Genomic DNA, 16,787 nt, shown 5'->3' with positions numbered 1-16,787 from the left:
CATGCTGATCTGAAGCCATTCAGTTCCCACTAATGTGCAAGCACTGCATATCGGATCTAGTCTCACTGATCTGCCCGCATGCTAGGTCTGTTTGCGTGTGGCATATTGCAGTGGATTTGGGGACTGCAGTGCTCTTCAGCAGGCCAGAGGCCATGGGTGATGGATTTCAGAAATTGTGACTGTCTCACCACAAGTACATTGTACAGTGTGGCGTTTTAGAGACATTTTATTTGTTCTAGTACATTTTGGCACTCCAAATGTAGTTTATATGTTAGAAAACGTGGATGATAAGAAGAAGAAAATTGTCAGTCACTGGCAGTTTGTACACAATTTACTCATATATTTCTCGAAAGAAAAATCACACAAAATCTGCAAAATGATAGATATAATACAGTGGTAATAACCAACAATAACAAACATCGTAGAACCATTTTTTTATTGGTGGTCACCTACAGTGTTGTACACAATTATTTCCAGCCTTTACACTTCTTTCAAGAGGCCTACTTTTTTCTGAGACCTGTCTTGTGATTTCAAGGAAATGCATATTTTTTTGTCTCCAAATGTTTTTGTTTTATTGAAATAAAATAACATCAGTGGTCTTAATGAAACACACATACCATTTCGCTTGCTTTCTTCATCTAAAAACAGTTCATTTCAAAAGATGTTGGTGTTAGTATTTAAGAATTTTGCTCACATCAGGAAATTCCATCAGGAAATTCCGTCTGACCAAACAAAAGCGCTGGCAGGTCGATAGAGACACAAACATACACACAAAATTCAAGCTTTCGCAACCAACGGTTGCCTCATCAGGAAAGAGGGAAGGAGAGGGAAAGACGAAAGGATTTGGGTTTTAAGGGAGAGGGTAAGGAGTCATTCCAATCCCGGGAGCGGAAAGACTTACCTTAGGGGGAAAAAAGGACAGGTATGCACTCGCGCGCGCACACACACACACATCCATCCGCATATACATAGACACAAGCAGACATTTGTAAAGGCCATTCAGTTCCCACTAATGTGCAAGCACTGCATATCGGATCTAGTCTCACTGATCTGCCCGCATGCTAGGTCTGTTTGCGTGTGGCATATTGCAGCGGATTTGGGGACTGCAGTGCTCTTCAGCAGGCCAGAGGCCATGGGTGATGGATTTCAGGAATTGTGACTGTCTCACCACAAGTACATTGTACAGTGTGGCGTTTTAGAGACATTTTATTTGTTCTAGTACATTTTGGCACTCCAAAAGTAGTTTATATGTTAGAAAATGTGGATGATAAGAAGAAGAAAATTGTCAGTCACTGGCAGTTTGTACACAATTTACTCATATATTTCTCGAAAATGTCTGCTTGTGTCTGTGTATATGCGGATGGATATGTGTGTGTGTGCGAGTTCCACGTGGAAAAAATATATCTAAAAAGAAAGATGATGAGACTTACCAAACGAAAGCGCTGGCAGGTCGATAGACACACAAACATACACACAAAATTCAAGCTTTCGCAACAAACGGTTGCTTCGTCAGGAAAGAGGGAAGGAGAGGGAAAGACCAGGCGAAGGCATGTTTGCGGAGGAAATGTAAATAAATCTTAATGGGGTCGTTGTGGAGGTGTTGTGAGGGTGACATGGTACTAGAAGGTGGAAAGTGTAACATGAGGCTGAAATGAAAATGAAAATAAATATAAAATATATGGGGAGAAATAAAGGTGAAGTAGAAAGCAAATGGAGATCTGGTGTGAAAAAAGGCGAAAAAGGGTTGGTTAGAGCTGGGCTATGTTGATCCTGTGGTGAACTTGTGTAGGTAGATGATGATGTGCATAAAGGTTAGGTGGTTGTGTTGCCGCCAAAACACGTTTAAGGGTGGAGAAATTCGGGAAAATTTCGAATAAACTATGTGAGGATGCATTAAAAGGAGTGCTATGGTGGTGGTAGATTTTGGAAATGAGGCTAACAATTGTCTGATGAAGAAATAATGACGTTAAAACCTGTGGGAAGCGGCTAAAAATGATCGGTGATGTGATAAAAACGGAAATGGAAATAAAGCAAAAGTTATTAAAACTAGCCGAAAAGGTTGTTTAATAGCTGAAAGGAACTGTTTGTGAACTAGAAACGGTGGATTTTATAGCAGCGGTAGTGTTTAAAGCGGAAAAAAAATTTTTTGGTTATGGTTTGGAAGTGGGTTACGTATTATTACGTATTATTGAGTATATATCGGCGGGATAAAATTGTATAGTGGATTACGGTAAAAAGGAGAAGGTGAATACAAAGTGAAACTACTGGCAAAAACAGGAGGAGGAAATAAGACGACAGAAAAGACTTTGAAATGTAACAGTGACAATAACAAACGTAATTGTTGGGTTCAAATTAATGATATGAATATAATAGAGGGAAACATTCCACGTGGAAAAAATATATCCTTCCCTCTTTCCCGATGAAGCAACCGTTTGTTGCGAAAGCTTGAATTTTGTGTGTATGTTTGTGTTTGTTTGTGTGTCTATCGACCTGCCAGCGCTTTTGTCCACACCGGCTGTTCAGAGCATCCTCTTACAGGCCAACCCAAATTAGAACAGCATGCCACCCTCCACCTTAAAAAACTATCCAATCTCGTGGTTTCCCACCTCCGGAAAGGCAACTCACTCACCCTTCACAACCTTTCCAGCAAACCTCAACCTCCTCTCATTGCACACAAACCCAGTCTCTCCCATCTACTCAATCTCCCACTTCCAGCTCCACTCCCTCCAAAACCTCAAAATTCCAATCAACACAATCTGGAACCACAACACCCCAATTCAGTAGTTAACCTTTCCTCCAAACCTCTCTCCCAATCCGAAACCTCTGTCCTATCCAAAGGCCTCACCTTCAGCCCCACTCCCAGATTTAACCAAACAGCCCTCGTCAAAGATTTACTGTCCTAAACCCGTACTCTATGCTGGAAATACCACTTTGCCACGAAGAAAATTGATCCTAATCCTACTCCTAATGATCCAACTCCCCAAGACACTATCCAAATTGAACCATGCCTGGAACAGTTCCGTCCTCCGTCACAGCGGGACCCACCTCCTCTTCCTCAAAATCACCCTCTCCTAACCTTCCAGGAATTTCTGACTTCCAGCCTTGCCTCTCAATCCTCCTTAAAAAACCTTAATCCTACTCCCAACATCACCACTGCTGAAGCCCAGGCTATCCGTGATCTGAAGGCTGACCAATCCATCGTCATTCTTCCGGCGGACAAGGGTTCCACGACTGTGGTACTTGATCGTCGGGAGTATGTGGCTGCGTCAGCTTTCAGACAACACTACTTACAAAGTTTGCCAAGGTAATCCCATTCCTGATGTCCAGGCGGAGCTTCAAGGAATCCTCAGAACCTTAGGCCCCCTACAAAACCTTTCACCTGACTCCATCAACCTCCTGACCCCACCAACACCCCGCACCCCTACCTTCTACCTTCTTCCCAAAATTCACAAACCCAATCAACCCGGCCGTCCCATTGTAGCTGGTTACCAAGCCCCCACAGAATGCATCTCTGCCTACGTAGATCAACACCTTCAACCCATTACGTGTAGTCTCCCATCCTTCATCAAAGACACCAACCACTTTCTCGAACGCCTGGAATCCCTACCCAGTCTGTTACCCTCGGAAACCATCCTTGTAACCATTGATGCCACTTCCTTATACACAAATATTCCGCATGTCCAGGGCCTCGCTGCGATGGAGCACTTCCATTCACGCCGATCACCTGCCACCCTACCTAAAACCTCTTTCCTCATTACCTAGCCAGCTTCATCCTGACCCACAACTTCTTCACTTTCGAAGGCCAGACATACCAACAATTAAAGGGAACAGCCATGGGTACGAGGATGGCCCCCTCGTACGCCAACCTATTCATGGGTCGCTTAGAGGAAGCCTTCTTGGTTACCCAGGCCTGCCAACCCAAAGTTTGGTACAGATTTATTGATGACATTTTCATGATCTGGACTCACAGTGAAGAACAACTCCAGAATTTCCTCTCCAACCTCAACTCCTTTGGTTCCATCAGATTCACCTGGTCCTACTCTAAATCCCATGCCACTTTCCTTGACGTTGACCTCCACCTGTCCAATGGCCAGCTTCACACGTCCGTCCACATCAAACCCAACAACAAGCAACAGTACCTCCATTGTGACAGCTGCCACCCATTCCACATCAAACGGTCCCTTCCCTACAGCCTAGGTCTTCGTGGCAAACGAATCTGCTCCAGTCCGGAATCCTTGAACCATTACACCAACAACCTGAAAACAGCTTTCGCATCCCGTAACTACCCTCCCAACCTGGTACAGAAGCAAATAACCAGAGCCACTTCCTCATCTCCTCAAACCCGGTACCTTTCACAGAAGTACCCCAAAAGTGCCCCACTTGTGACAGGATACTTTCCGGGACTGGATCAGATTCTGAATGTGGCTCTCCAGCAGGGATACGACTTCCTCAAATCCTGCCCTGAAATGAGATCCATCCTTCATGAAATCCTCCCCACTCCACCTAGAGTGTCTTTCCGCCGTCCACCTAACCTTCGTAACCTCTTAGTTCATCCCTATGAAATCCCCAAACCACCTTCCCTACCCTCTGGCTCCTACCCTTGTAACCGCCCCTGGTGTAAAACCTGTCCCATGCACCCTCCCACCACCACCTACTCCAGTCCTGTAACCCGGAAGGTGTACACGATCAAAGGCAGAGCCACGTGTGAAAGCACCCACGTGATTTACCAACTGACCTGCCTACACTGTGAAGCGTTCTATGTGGGAATGACCAGCAACAAACTGTCCATTCGCATGAATGGACACAGGCAGACAGTGTTAGTTGGTAATGAGGATCACCCTGTGGCTAAACATGCCTTGGTGCACGGCCAGCTCATCTTGGCACAGTGTTACACCGTCCGGGTTATATGGATACTTCCCACTAACATCAACCTGTCGGAACTCCGGAGATGGGAACTTGCCCTTCAGCATATCCTCTCTTCTCGCTATCCGCCAGGCCTCAATCTCCGCTAATTTCTAATTTCAATTTGCCGCCGCTCATACCTCACCTGTCTTTCAACATCATCTTTGCCTCTGTACTTCTGCCCCGACTGAAATCTCTGCCCAAACTCTTTGCCTTTACAAATGTCTGCTTGTGTCTGTGTATATGCGGATGGTATGTGTGTGTGTGTGTGTGCGCGAGTGTATACCTGTCCTTTTTTCCCCCTAAGGTAAGTCTTTCCGCTCCCGGGATTGGAATGACTCCTTACCCTCTCCCTTAAAACCCAGATCCTTTCGTCTTTCCCTCTCCTTCCCTCTTTCCTGACGAGGCAACCGTTGGTTGCGAAAGCTAGAATTTTGTGTGTTTGTTTGTGTGTCTATCGACCTGCCAACGCTTTTGTTTGGTAAGTCTCATCATCTTTCTTTTTGGATATATTTTTTCCACGTGGAATGTTTCCCTCTATTATATATATATAATTTGTACTATTGTTTCTTGTGACGTAGCTGCAAAGACAGTCTGTCAACTTATGTCTTAACTTACCCTTACAGTTTATATTGTACCAACCTGTATTTATTATGTGTAACAAATGGTTTAAAATAACCACTTGGTATTCTTTCGCAGTTTGCAGCTCATACTTCAAGCTACTATCCAATGCTCTGTGAGGTTATGTGCTTTGACCTGAAGCCAGAGCTACGATCTGTTCTTCGAAGATTTTTCCTTCGGATCGGTCCTGTGTTCAACATCACTCCTAATACCAAGACAGCTTCAGCAGCAGTAACTGTTGGACCATGATACATCAAATGTAGTCAGAGCTAAGTTCCTGTGAGCCAACCACTTCTGACTTATCATTGTCATGTAAGTGGTTGGAGAAATGGCTACAGTAGGTTGTGAAAACCTGTCTATTTCAGCCACAAGGCTGTGTTGTTGATTCTGTAGGTAACTGCAATTTTGTGCTAGTTGATTCATAAATGAAGAGATGTGATATATATTGTTGACTTGTAAAACATCGGCATTAAAAATAATAAACTTTGTTTATGGATAATACCAATGCAAAGAAATGAAAAATAGTGTAGTGTTATAGTAACAAGAGTTATGATCTCCTGATAGTGGTTTTTCAGATCTTCTGGAATCTGAATGTATTAAATACTATTATGTCATATAAATGCTTACCAAATCAGTACCATCTATGAAGAAGCATGTAAGCATAGCACATAGATTTACAGATAAATTAAACTTAAAAATTCCTGCCGCTCTGTAAATCAAGAACACACACAACTACAGTGATTTTTTGCATATTTACTGTTCATATGAATGTTCACAACAAAATGGATACAGGTATGGAAATTTCTGAATTATTTTGAATTGACATTCCACTATTTGTAAATCCTCCATGCTCATGACATTTGTTTTGATGGCTGTTACTTAAAAGCAAAAGCTTTCCAATTTTCTGATTTTCAGAAGCAGTTTATACATCCGTGGTTAGGATATTTATTGTTACAGTGAAAATGTTGTGCCTATTTATTCAGTTTATGTGAACAGAAACTACTAACATTTTATCAAGACTTCAGACATTGTTTCCAACTTGTTATATTTTAATTTAGAGTGTAAAAGGAGTAAATCAGATGATCATTATGCAACAAGCGATGTGTACATTCAGTCATTAAAAGTCTGGCCATTTTGCATGAGCAACCAACACATTAGATCAGAAACAGTTATTCATAACGCTAATTTCTACATGAAAGATTTCAACAGTTTTTGGTCACTCATGTACACAGTGCTTCTCTTCACTCTGATTTGCTTTGTTTTATGAAACTATTGTAGGGCTTGATCCTCTATGCTCCCCTGTTTTTTTTATCATTGTGAAGTATCTGTGAAGTAATAGACTCATTTGAACTGGTGGAGGTAAGCGGTGTATTGAAGTGCCTTGTAGCTCGATTTTAATAAGGATGTAGCATGTATCACAGTTTTTAATCATTTCCGTGACAATCTTCAGTAGTCTTAAAGCACTGCTCTCTTTCTTTTTGTCTTTCAGTACTAAATATGATGTAAGGTAGTTGTTTTGAGAGTCAGACAAGACATTCTTCTTTTTTTATTTGAAAAAAAAAGTGATATAGTGTTTTTGAAATAGTAAAGAACTTACAACTGTAGATGTCAATTACAAACATTCTACACATTTTCTGCTTCTTCTGCTGGGTTCTTTAAGAATGTTGACAATTAATTTCATAGTTATTGTTAATTGTTATGCTTAAAACAATAAAAATGGGATGATGATTGCAGTTCGAAAGCTCCACACATTTCAATTGTAATAAGATAAATGCCATTATTATTTATTCTTGAAAAATTTGTATCTTCAAATGCTGTTAACCATTTGATCTAAATCATCGACATTGTGCTTGTAGACCATATAAAAGCTGTAATCACTACATGAAACATAAAAGGATAATTCAATTAATAATTAATATTACCAGAATTATCCAATATTTTGAATCAAATTTCATATGAGTGTGTTGTTTGGTATTGGTAAAATAACAAACATTTCATTACATTTGCTTTAAAAATAATGACGAAAAAAGCTGAAAATTTTGAGTGACATGCCTAAAAAATAATTATACTCCAGCAAAGGAAGAAAATATTGTGATATGTTCAACAACAAGCAACAACTATACAGAACGTCCTTTTGAAGTTTAGCTTTAAGTGTTGCTTAGGAGGAAATACAGTAATGTAGTAATTCAAAACTAATTCACAATGTCATTAGAAATATGTATGTCAGACTAAAAAGAGAGGTGTGCACTACATACAGAAAGGAATAGGAAAATAGCATTAAAAGGAATTGTAGGAGATATGGTGCAGATCCAACGAAGTTGGTATGATGGCAAGATATTTGACTGATAAGCTTCTTTCTTGTTTATGTTGTCTCATGTTTATTCTGTCAGCAAGTATCTGCTGGAGGACCAATTTTCTCTTATTCTACCATTTTACCTGAATTGTTTCACATATTTGTTTTATAATTGCCCACAGATGATACCTCCAGTTCCTAGTTTTCACACTTCAGTGTCATCCCTTTTCTTTGTGTCAGTTCATGAAGAACTATAAATTTGATGATTGTATTTTTCTTGTCCAGAATTTTAATTTTCTTCAGTATGCACATCTCTTCCTTTACAGCCCCTTCACCCTATCGTTTCACCTCCAACCATGCTAAATAACATATAAATCCACAATTTCACTACATATGTTTAGTTTGTTTTTTTATCTCGCTCATTTGTTTGCTACTATTTTTGTTTAACAGAAGTCTAGAAGACGTTTAGTACTTACATTGTTTCAATAGAGAGAGGGAGATGGGAAATTTGCAGAGAGATTTCCTCTACAAATAGTACAAAAAATTATATTGTTTTTTTATTCACTGTGTCTTCATAACTCATGGCCTGAATGGTCATTTGCAGCCTAAATGTTGAAACATTTTTCATATATAACGTACTAAAAGACACTCTGTCTCTTGTGTTCATTACATATTGATAATTTCATTCCATTTTCTTAAAGCAAATTTTAAAAATCAAAATTACACCATTCAAGTTAAGAAAAAATAAGGTTTGTGATTTCTCTGATTCCTTGGAAGCTGGATGTTTAAATTTAATTTCTTAAGTGTTAATCTCATGACTGTAGGGAAATGTATATATTTATATCAAAATATTTGTAGTCATTCCATTGGAAGTACTTTCTTTAGTATCTTTATTTTGAAAGAATATTGCTGTGTTGTACTGCTTTCCCCAAGTAGATTAGATAGTCATCTGGTGCTTATGCTGCAGAACAGTGTATGAGGCCGAGGGAGATGATATATTTTGCAGTAGGTTTTATGTTCCCTTGAACTATATTTCAAGGTATATCATGCCATATTTTCTGTAAATCATCCTTGAATGCTGAGTTTGTTGTAATTATTTTTCTGTTTCAAGACAGGTAGCTCTAGCAGAATGGTTTTGTTACTCCTTATGAAATTTTATAATTTCAAACGTCTACATTTTCCACGTAGTGTTTAAATTTGTTGGAGGAATGAAAAGAACATCATTTTCTCAAACAACACCAAGTGTTCCTTTGTGAGATAGCCACAGGTTTTCAATTAATGATAATGTTAGCTGTTAAATCATTTGCTTGTTTTCGTACTGCTGTAAATTCATGTATATATTGTGAAGGATTTATTTATTGTGTATAGTATTTATGTTTGTTTATATAATCACTTTACAGAAATATGTGATAATCAGATAGACTATTTTTTTAATAACTATTACTTAAATTGCTTTATCATTTCTTATAGTTATTGTATCAAGATGTACATTAAAATAAAGTTTTATGTAGAATGTTTTAACAGCATGATGTAAATTTGAAATGCATTCGCAACTTATTTAAGTTGACTGTGTGATATTCACACACCTAACCAAAGTGTCAAAACATTTTTTTTTTCCTCTCTTCCTTCATGTGACAGGTTTTTTCATTTTTACCTGCTCCTATTTTCGCTATTTTATACCAACAGAAAAATTGTTTACAAAATTTTGAAATTTCAGGAGTCGTACACTGTTTTGTTTCTTCCTATGTCTTTGGGCACATGGTAGTTCTCAATAACTGATAAAATTATGTGTTTCTCTTCTCACATTTTAAGTGTGTGAGGATTATTTGAGCTGAAGTTGGTGTTAAAAAGGTTTTGTTACATGGAGTTTGGAACCCCCTAGACCTGAACTTGATATTAATAATTTCAATGTGTCAAAGACGTGGAATAAAACATGCAGCCCGCATTATGAAAACAGTTGCAATTAAGAATGTAATGTCCTTTTCTTTGGTTGGTAGCTAAGAGAGAAAAATGTCACAACTGTATTATGAATACTATATGATCATGGCTCTGCAACGGCATCTTAAAGAATATTATATTATTATGTAGCTAATAGAACTGTAATTGAAAACACTGTTGTGAAAAGCATTAGGAATGTTCCTTACCCTTTTAACAGAGCTTGTTTTGTGTGGAACTTTGTGGCAAGCCCTGGTCAAACTGATGGCAAGCCCTGGTCTAACTGATTTTTATGGAATGCATAACTTATTATTCTTATTCAGAGGGCATTAACATATGAACATGACTATCATTGCCCCTCGATATTGTGTTTTTGTTTACATCTGAATCCTTGTGATGTAACTACCAAAAGTATTTTGTGTGACCAAACAGAAATAAGTAATTGCGCGCACGCGCGCACACACACACACACACACACACACACACACAGCGCGCGCGAGCGCGCGCGCACACACACACACACACACACACACACACACACACACACACACACACACCTGCCGTTCTTGAATACAGCAGATGTCCTGTGACAACAGTAAGAAACTACCGTACAGACTAGGTGGCGGCAAGTTTTGGAGACTGCACATACAGACAACAGGGATGTTATTGTCTGAGCAATACCATACCAATTCGTATGCCATATGTTTGTTGATCTTTTCTGTCAACATTGTTATGAAAATAGCACTTATCACTTGCCCTTTTTCTATAAAAGTGCAATATTTCAAACCAATACAAATTTTAAGAGTAAAAATTACTGATTTAAAAAAAAGTTTACTTAAAAACGAAAAATTTCAGTTTTGCTGCCATAAGCACATGTTGTTATAACAAAGATAAAAAAAATACCGGTTATTCAGAACTAAAATACTGGAATAGATTTTAACCAGACTGTTTTTCTCATACCTAGATGACAATACTTATTAAATGGCTAGTAAATCACAGAAAATCAACAGCTACTTCTTCAGGGATGGAAGCTGATAGAAGAAAAGGAGCAACAAAGTGTTCAACTCTACATCTGAAATAAATGTTCCTTTGAGAAGCTTTTGGAAGGTATTGTGTTAATGGAGTTGAAAGCATACTTGTTATTATGAAGCACAAAAGAAGACTAAACTTCATCAAACATGAGAGAGAGTATTAATAATATCTGGTATAAGTAAATTTAGAATAAGAAAGATTTCAATGTCATTTTATGTCAGACAGTACAGGTTTAGGACACAATGACACATTGCTTTTACAGTCGGCTATCTTTTTGTTATTTTGTAATACATATTTTAATTTTTTTTCTCAAAACGTGGCATCAAATGAGAACTGATGCATTTACTTTAGTCAGTGAAGGGAAAATTGAAAGCTGCCTTTGAGAAGGTCAATATGACTTTTAATTGTCACTTTGAAAAATTAAGTCATGAAGCTGATTTTTATGAGAAAACACCTATTGGGTCATCAGTCAGACCTCCTTGTACACTATGTGATCAAAAGTATCCAGACACCTGACTGAAAATGACTTAAAAGTTTGTGGTGCCCTTCATCGATAATGCTGCAATTCAATATGGTGTTGGCCCACCCTTAGCCTTGATGACACCTTCCGCACTTGCAGGCATACATTTGATCAGGTGCTGGAAGGTTCCTGGGGAATGGTACCCCACCCTTCACGGAGTGCTGCACTAAGGAGAGGTATCGATGTCGGTCGGTGAGCCTGATAAGAAGTGGGCATTCCAAAACATCCCAAAGGTATTCTATAGGATTCAAGTCAGGGCTCTGTGCATGTCAGTCCATTACAATGATGTTATTGTCATGTAACCACACCGCCACAGGCCGTGCATTATGAACAGGTGCTCGATCGTGTTGATAGGTGCAGTCGCCATCCCTGAATTGCTCTCCAACAGTGGGAAGCAAGAAAGTGCTTAAAACATCAATGTAGGCCTGTGCTGTGATAGTGCCACGCAAAACAACAAGGGGTGCGACCACCCCCCATGGAAAACACCACCACACCATAACATCGCTGCCTCCGAATTTTACTGTTGGCACTGCACAAGCTGGCAGATGATGTTCACTGGGCATCGCCGTTGCCACACCCTGCCATCAGATCGCCTCATTGTGTACCGTGATTCGTCACTCCACACAATGTTTTTCCACTGTTCAATGGTCCAATGGTTATACTCCTTACACCAAGCGAGGTGTCGTTTGGGATTTACCAGCGTGATGTGTGCCGTATGAGCAGTTGCTCAGCCATAAAATCCAAGTTTTCTCACCTCTCACCTAATTGTCATAGTACTTGCAGTAGATCTTGATGCAGTTTGGAATTCCTGTATGATATTCTGGATAGATGTCTGCCTGTTACACATTACCACCCTCTTCAACTGTTGGGCGGTCTCTGTCAGTCAACAGATGAGGTTGGTCTGTATGCTTTTGTGCTGTATGTGTCCCTTCACATTTCCACTTCACTATCTCACAGGAAACAGTGGACCTAGGGCTGTTTAGGAGTGTGGAAATCTTGCATACAGACGTACGACACAAGCGACATCCAATCACCTGACCACGTTCGAAGTCCGTGCGTTCCGCGGAGCGCTCCATTCTGCTCTCTCATGATGTCTAATGACTACTGATGTCATGTACCTAGCAGTAGGTGGCAGCACAAGGCACATAAAAAAAACTAATGGTTTTTGTGGTGTCTGGATACTTTAAGAGCGCATAGTGTATGACAAAATACCGTCAGATTTGAATTGCTAATTACTAGAAGAGAAATAATGTGTAAACAATGGTTGAGTGCACAATGGATAGGTCATATGTGTCTGCATTTCTTCACCTGTGTTTATTATGGCTGACATCATATCATTGTAGGCACATGCATGTATACAAATTAGCATTGTGTAACATTATAAATTGTTGCACTGGGGAAACATACGTAGGTAGGATACTGATTTGAATGTCATTATGAATATGTTGCAGACCACTATGAGGACCCAAAGTGAGACTATAAAAATCATTATTGAACTGAAAATTACAAAATAATGAGAACTCGGCTCATGACTCTTGTATGTTTGAATTGTAGAAAACATAAGTCAGAGGAAAGCTCGCACTGAAAGGAATCAAAAAAGCCCAGTGCCAAGCGAACACAGAGCTATGGCAGCATCGAAAAAGAAATGAAAAAACAGCACACAGTGATTACTTAACTGGCCCATAAGGCATACAGCAGCCAGTGGTAGTTTGGACTCCTTATTTATCTATTCTGTAACCATTATACTACCCTTTGTAACCATTGTATTAATGAGATTGATTTTATTTATTTATTCTCATGTCAGAAACCTACATTACTGGCCATTAAAATTGCTACACCAAGAAGAAATGCGGATTATAAACGGGTATTCATTGTCAAATATATTATACTAGAACTGACATGTGATTACATTTTCACGCAATTTGGGTGCATAGATCCTGAGAAATCCCAGAACAACCACCTATGGCCGGAATAACGGCCTTGATATGCCTGGACATTGAGTCAAACAGAGCTTGGATGGCGTGTACAGGTATAGCTGCCCATGCAGCTTCAACACAATACCACAGTTCATCAAGAGTAGTGACTGGCGTATTGTGACGAGTCAGTTGCTTAGTCACCATAGGCCAGAAGTTTTTAATTGGTGAGTGATCTGGAAAATGTGCTGGCCAGGGCAGCAGTCGAACACTTCCTGTATCCAGAAAGGCCCATACAGGACCTGCAACATGCGATCGTGCATTATCCTGCCGAAATGTGGGGTTTCGCAGGGATCGAATGAAGGATAGAACCACGGGTCATAACATGTCTGAAATGTAACGTCCACTGTTCAAAGTGCTGTCAGTGCGAGCAAGAGGTGACTGACACGTGTAACCAAAGGCGCCCCATACCATCACGCCGGGTGATACGCCAGTATGGCGATCACGAATACACGCTTCCAATGTGCCTTCACTGCAATGTTGCCAAACATGGATGCGACCATCATGATGCTGTAAACAGAACTTGGATTCATCTGAAAAAATGTTTTGCCATTTGTGCACCCAGGTTTGTCATTGAGTACACCATCGCAGGCACTCCTGTCTGTGATGCAGTGTCAAGGGTAACCGCAGCCATGGTCTCTGAACTGATAGTCCATGCTGCTGCAAACGTTGTCGAACTGTTGGTGCAGATGGTTGTTGTCTTGCAAACGTCCCCATCTGTTGACTCAGGGATCGAGACATGGCTGCACGATCCATTACAGCCATGCGGATAAGATGCCTGTCACCTCGACTGCTAGTGATACAAGGCCGTTGGGATGCAGCACGGCGTTCCGTATTACCCTCCTGAACCCATTGATTCCATATTCTACTAATATTCATTGGATCGCGACGAACGCAAGCAGCTATGTTGCAATACAATAAACCGCAATCGCGATAGGCTGCAATCCGACCTTTATCAAAGTCGGAAACGTGATGGTACGCATTTCTCCTCTTTACATTAGGCATCACAACAACGTTTCACCAGGCAACGCTGGTCAACTGCTGTTTGTGTATGAGAAATCAGTTGGAAACTTTCCTCATGTCAGCACGTTGTAGGTGTCACCACCAATGCCAACCTTATATGAATGCTCGGAAAAGCTAATCATTTGCATATCACAGCATCTTCCTGTCGGTTAAATTTCACGTCTGTAGCATGTCATCTATGTGGTGTAGCAATTTTAATGGCCAGTAGTGTACATGCACATGTATATACATTTTACACAGTTATGATTAAATTGCTTTTGACCAAAACTTGGCCACTTCCAGTGCATTTTCTGTTGCATGTTGAAGGCCAGCTTCTGTAAGGAGACTGGACACAATCAACACCAAAGCATGTGCCGGACTGTCTGTTCTTCTCCAGTCACACCGAATATCATTTGGATCAGTGTATCCCCAGTTTGGCAGGTTAACTTTTGATCTTCAAACTCCGGATATCAGTCTATTCAGGGACTTCCAAGTTGTCCATTCCCTGTCATAGCCTGGAGGAAAAGCTTCAACAACTCTTTTTCCAACCAGTGGGAGGGATGATGATGTTTGGTTTGTGGGGCGCTCAACTGCGTGGTTATCAGCGCCCATACAATTACCCAATCTTTGCTCAGTCCAATTTCGCCACTTTCCTGGATGATGATGAAATGATGACAACACAAACACCCAGTCATCTCGAGGCAGGTGAAAATCCCTGACCCCGCCGGGAATCGAACCCGGGACCCCGTGCTCAGGAAGCGAGAACGCTACCGCGAGACCACGAGCGGCGGACCCAGTGGGAGGGTAGGTCGTAGCCCCCCCCCCCCCCCCCCATAGTTGTAACCTAGGTTTTTCAGCAGTGGTCCTAAGGAAACTCTTCCTTGACTTCAGTCATTGCGGATGCGGTTCATGCACATACAGAGGATGAGTAACTTTCTGTCCCACTGCCCTTCTTTCCTTGTTGTTTCGAAGCTCTCTCTCTTTCTTTGAACAAGTGATGGTGCTATTCTTGCGAGGTGGTGAAGCCATTCGACTAGAGTGGATTACCAGGAACCTGAGAGCTACATCCACCTATTTGGCATGAGCTGAATTATACCAAACAGGATAGGCATACTCTGCTGCAGAATAGTGTAGTGCCATTGGATATGTTCAGATTGTTTCTGGTTGACTGTCCCACTGTGGTCCGGCCAATTTCCGTAGGAAATTGTTTCTGGTGGAGACTTTCGACTTGTATTTCATGCAGTGCTTTTTGAAAGTGAGAGATTTATCAAGTGTCACTTCTAGGTATTTTGGAACCTCATAGTGTCCCAGTTCAAACCCCGACCATACTATTTCAACTTGCGAGTGGCTTCCTTGTTTCTCAAGTGAAAAGCACACACTTGTGTCTTTGAAGGGTTTGGTTTCAGCTGGTTTGTGTTGTAGTATCTGGATAGATCTTCAAGGGCATTCATGCAGGGTGTATACGTGGACAAGGAAAAAAAAAATCCCGGATTTCCCGGTTAAAAATAAACCTTCTCCCGGGTGACTGTATATTTTCCCTTATCAATCTTTTGAATGGTTAGGATTTTATACACGGGCATACAATTTCAAGGCACTTTAGAAAACGAACTCAGGGAAAAAGACACGTTTTGGAAATATCTTTGCTGTGCAGCAACATGTACGCTGCGCATTTTCGTATTACGAAAGTATACACTGGAATTCCACCAAACACCGCATGTTAATTTCTGAATCATTGAAATCGAGATTTCGATGCGCTTTTGTAAGACATTCGTAGCTCGTGTCACGTGCTCTCGCCAGCCGATGACGGCGGATATTCAGAGCATAGGACACGTGATGTAGGCAGCCAACAGCAACATCACTGTTAAGTAGCACGAACACACAAATAGGGAAAGTTAATAGTTTAAATTAATATACATAGTGTTAAGAAAAGCTTTGACATATAATATTGGTCTCAAGCTGCAAGAGAAGCTAAGCTTTCGCATATACTGTTGATCTTTTTTGCACGTGTTACACTTTAACATATATCTCACAAATGTGCCAAATATTTTTAATAATGATATAAATGTCTGATCTTCAGGGTTCGAAATTCTTCTAAATGGCTCGTCATCGAAGAGTTGGTTTTTAATTGAGAGTCAAACGCTCTGTGATTTAATAAATTCATGGTACATTCTTGCACATAGTTCAAATTACGTAAAAGGATATTTACTTTTTAAGTAACACTTTTCAAACCGCTATTCGCAATATTTTCCCGCGATCTGTTAGAGGTTCGTTTCAGCAGTCGCCAGAGAGCGCAGATAACAGGCGACAGGTAGCTATCAGGACGTAGCAAGCCCGTGTGTACGTATGTGTAAAACATTGAAAGATCATACATTATGTCATAAAAGAAACAAGACATCAGAGGATACTGCAAGAGCATCGGAATTTCGTGAACCATATAATTAAATGTGCACATTTAAAGGGCACATTCGTATGTCCAGATTCCCAATGAAGTAGACCTCGTCCTGATATT

General features: G+C 40.4%; 1 protein-coding gene across 1 annotated transcript in view; it reads left to right on the top strand.

Moving 5' to 3' along the window:
- The window catches only part of LOC126174966 (brefeldin A-inhibited guanine nucleotide-exchange protein 1), a 264,490-nt gene extending 255,169 nt beyond the window's left edge, over positions 1–9,321 (top strand). The window contains exon 30 of the mRNA XM_049921435.1: positions 5,602–9,321. Within this exon, the coding sequence (XP_049777392.1) occupies positions 5,602–5,772 (171 nt within the window). The 3' untranslated portion in view covers positions 5,773–9,321. The remainder of the gene's footprint in view (positions 1–5,601) is intronic.
- The last annotated feature ends 7,466 nt before the right edge of the window (positions 9,322–16,787 follow it).

Source organism: Schistocerca cancellata, chromosome 3 (assembly GCF_023864275.1).
Source record: "Schistocerca cancellata isolate TAMUIC-IGC-003103 chromosome 3, iqSchCanc2.1, whole genome shotgun sequence".
Taxonomy (NCBI): domain Eukaryota; kingdom Metazoa; phylum Arthropoda; class Insecta; order Orthoptera; family Acrididae; genus Schistocerca; species Schistocerca cancellata.
This window is presented reverse-complemented; position numbering and strand designations above follow the sequence as displayed.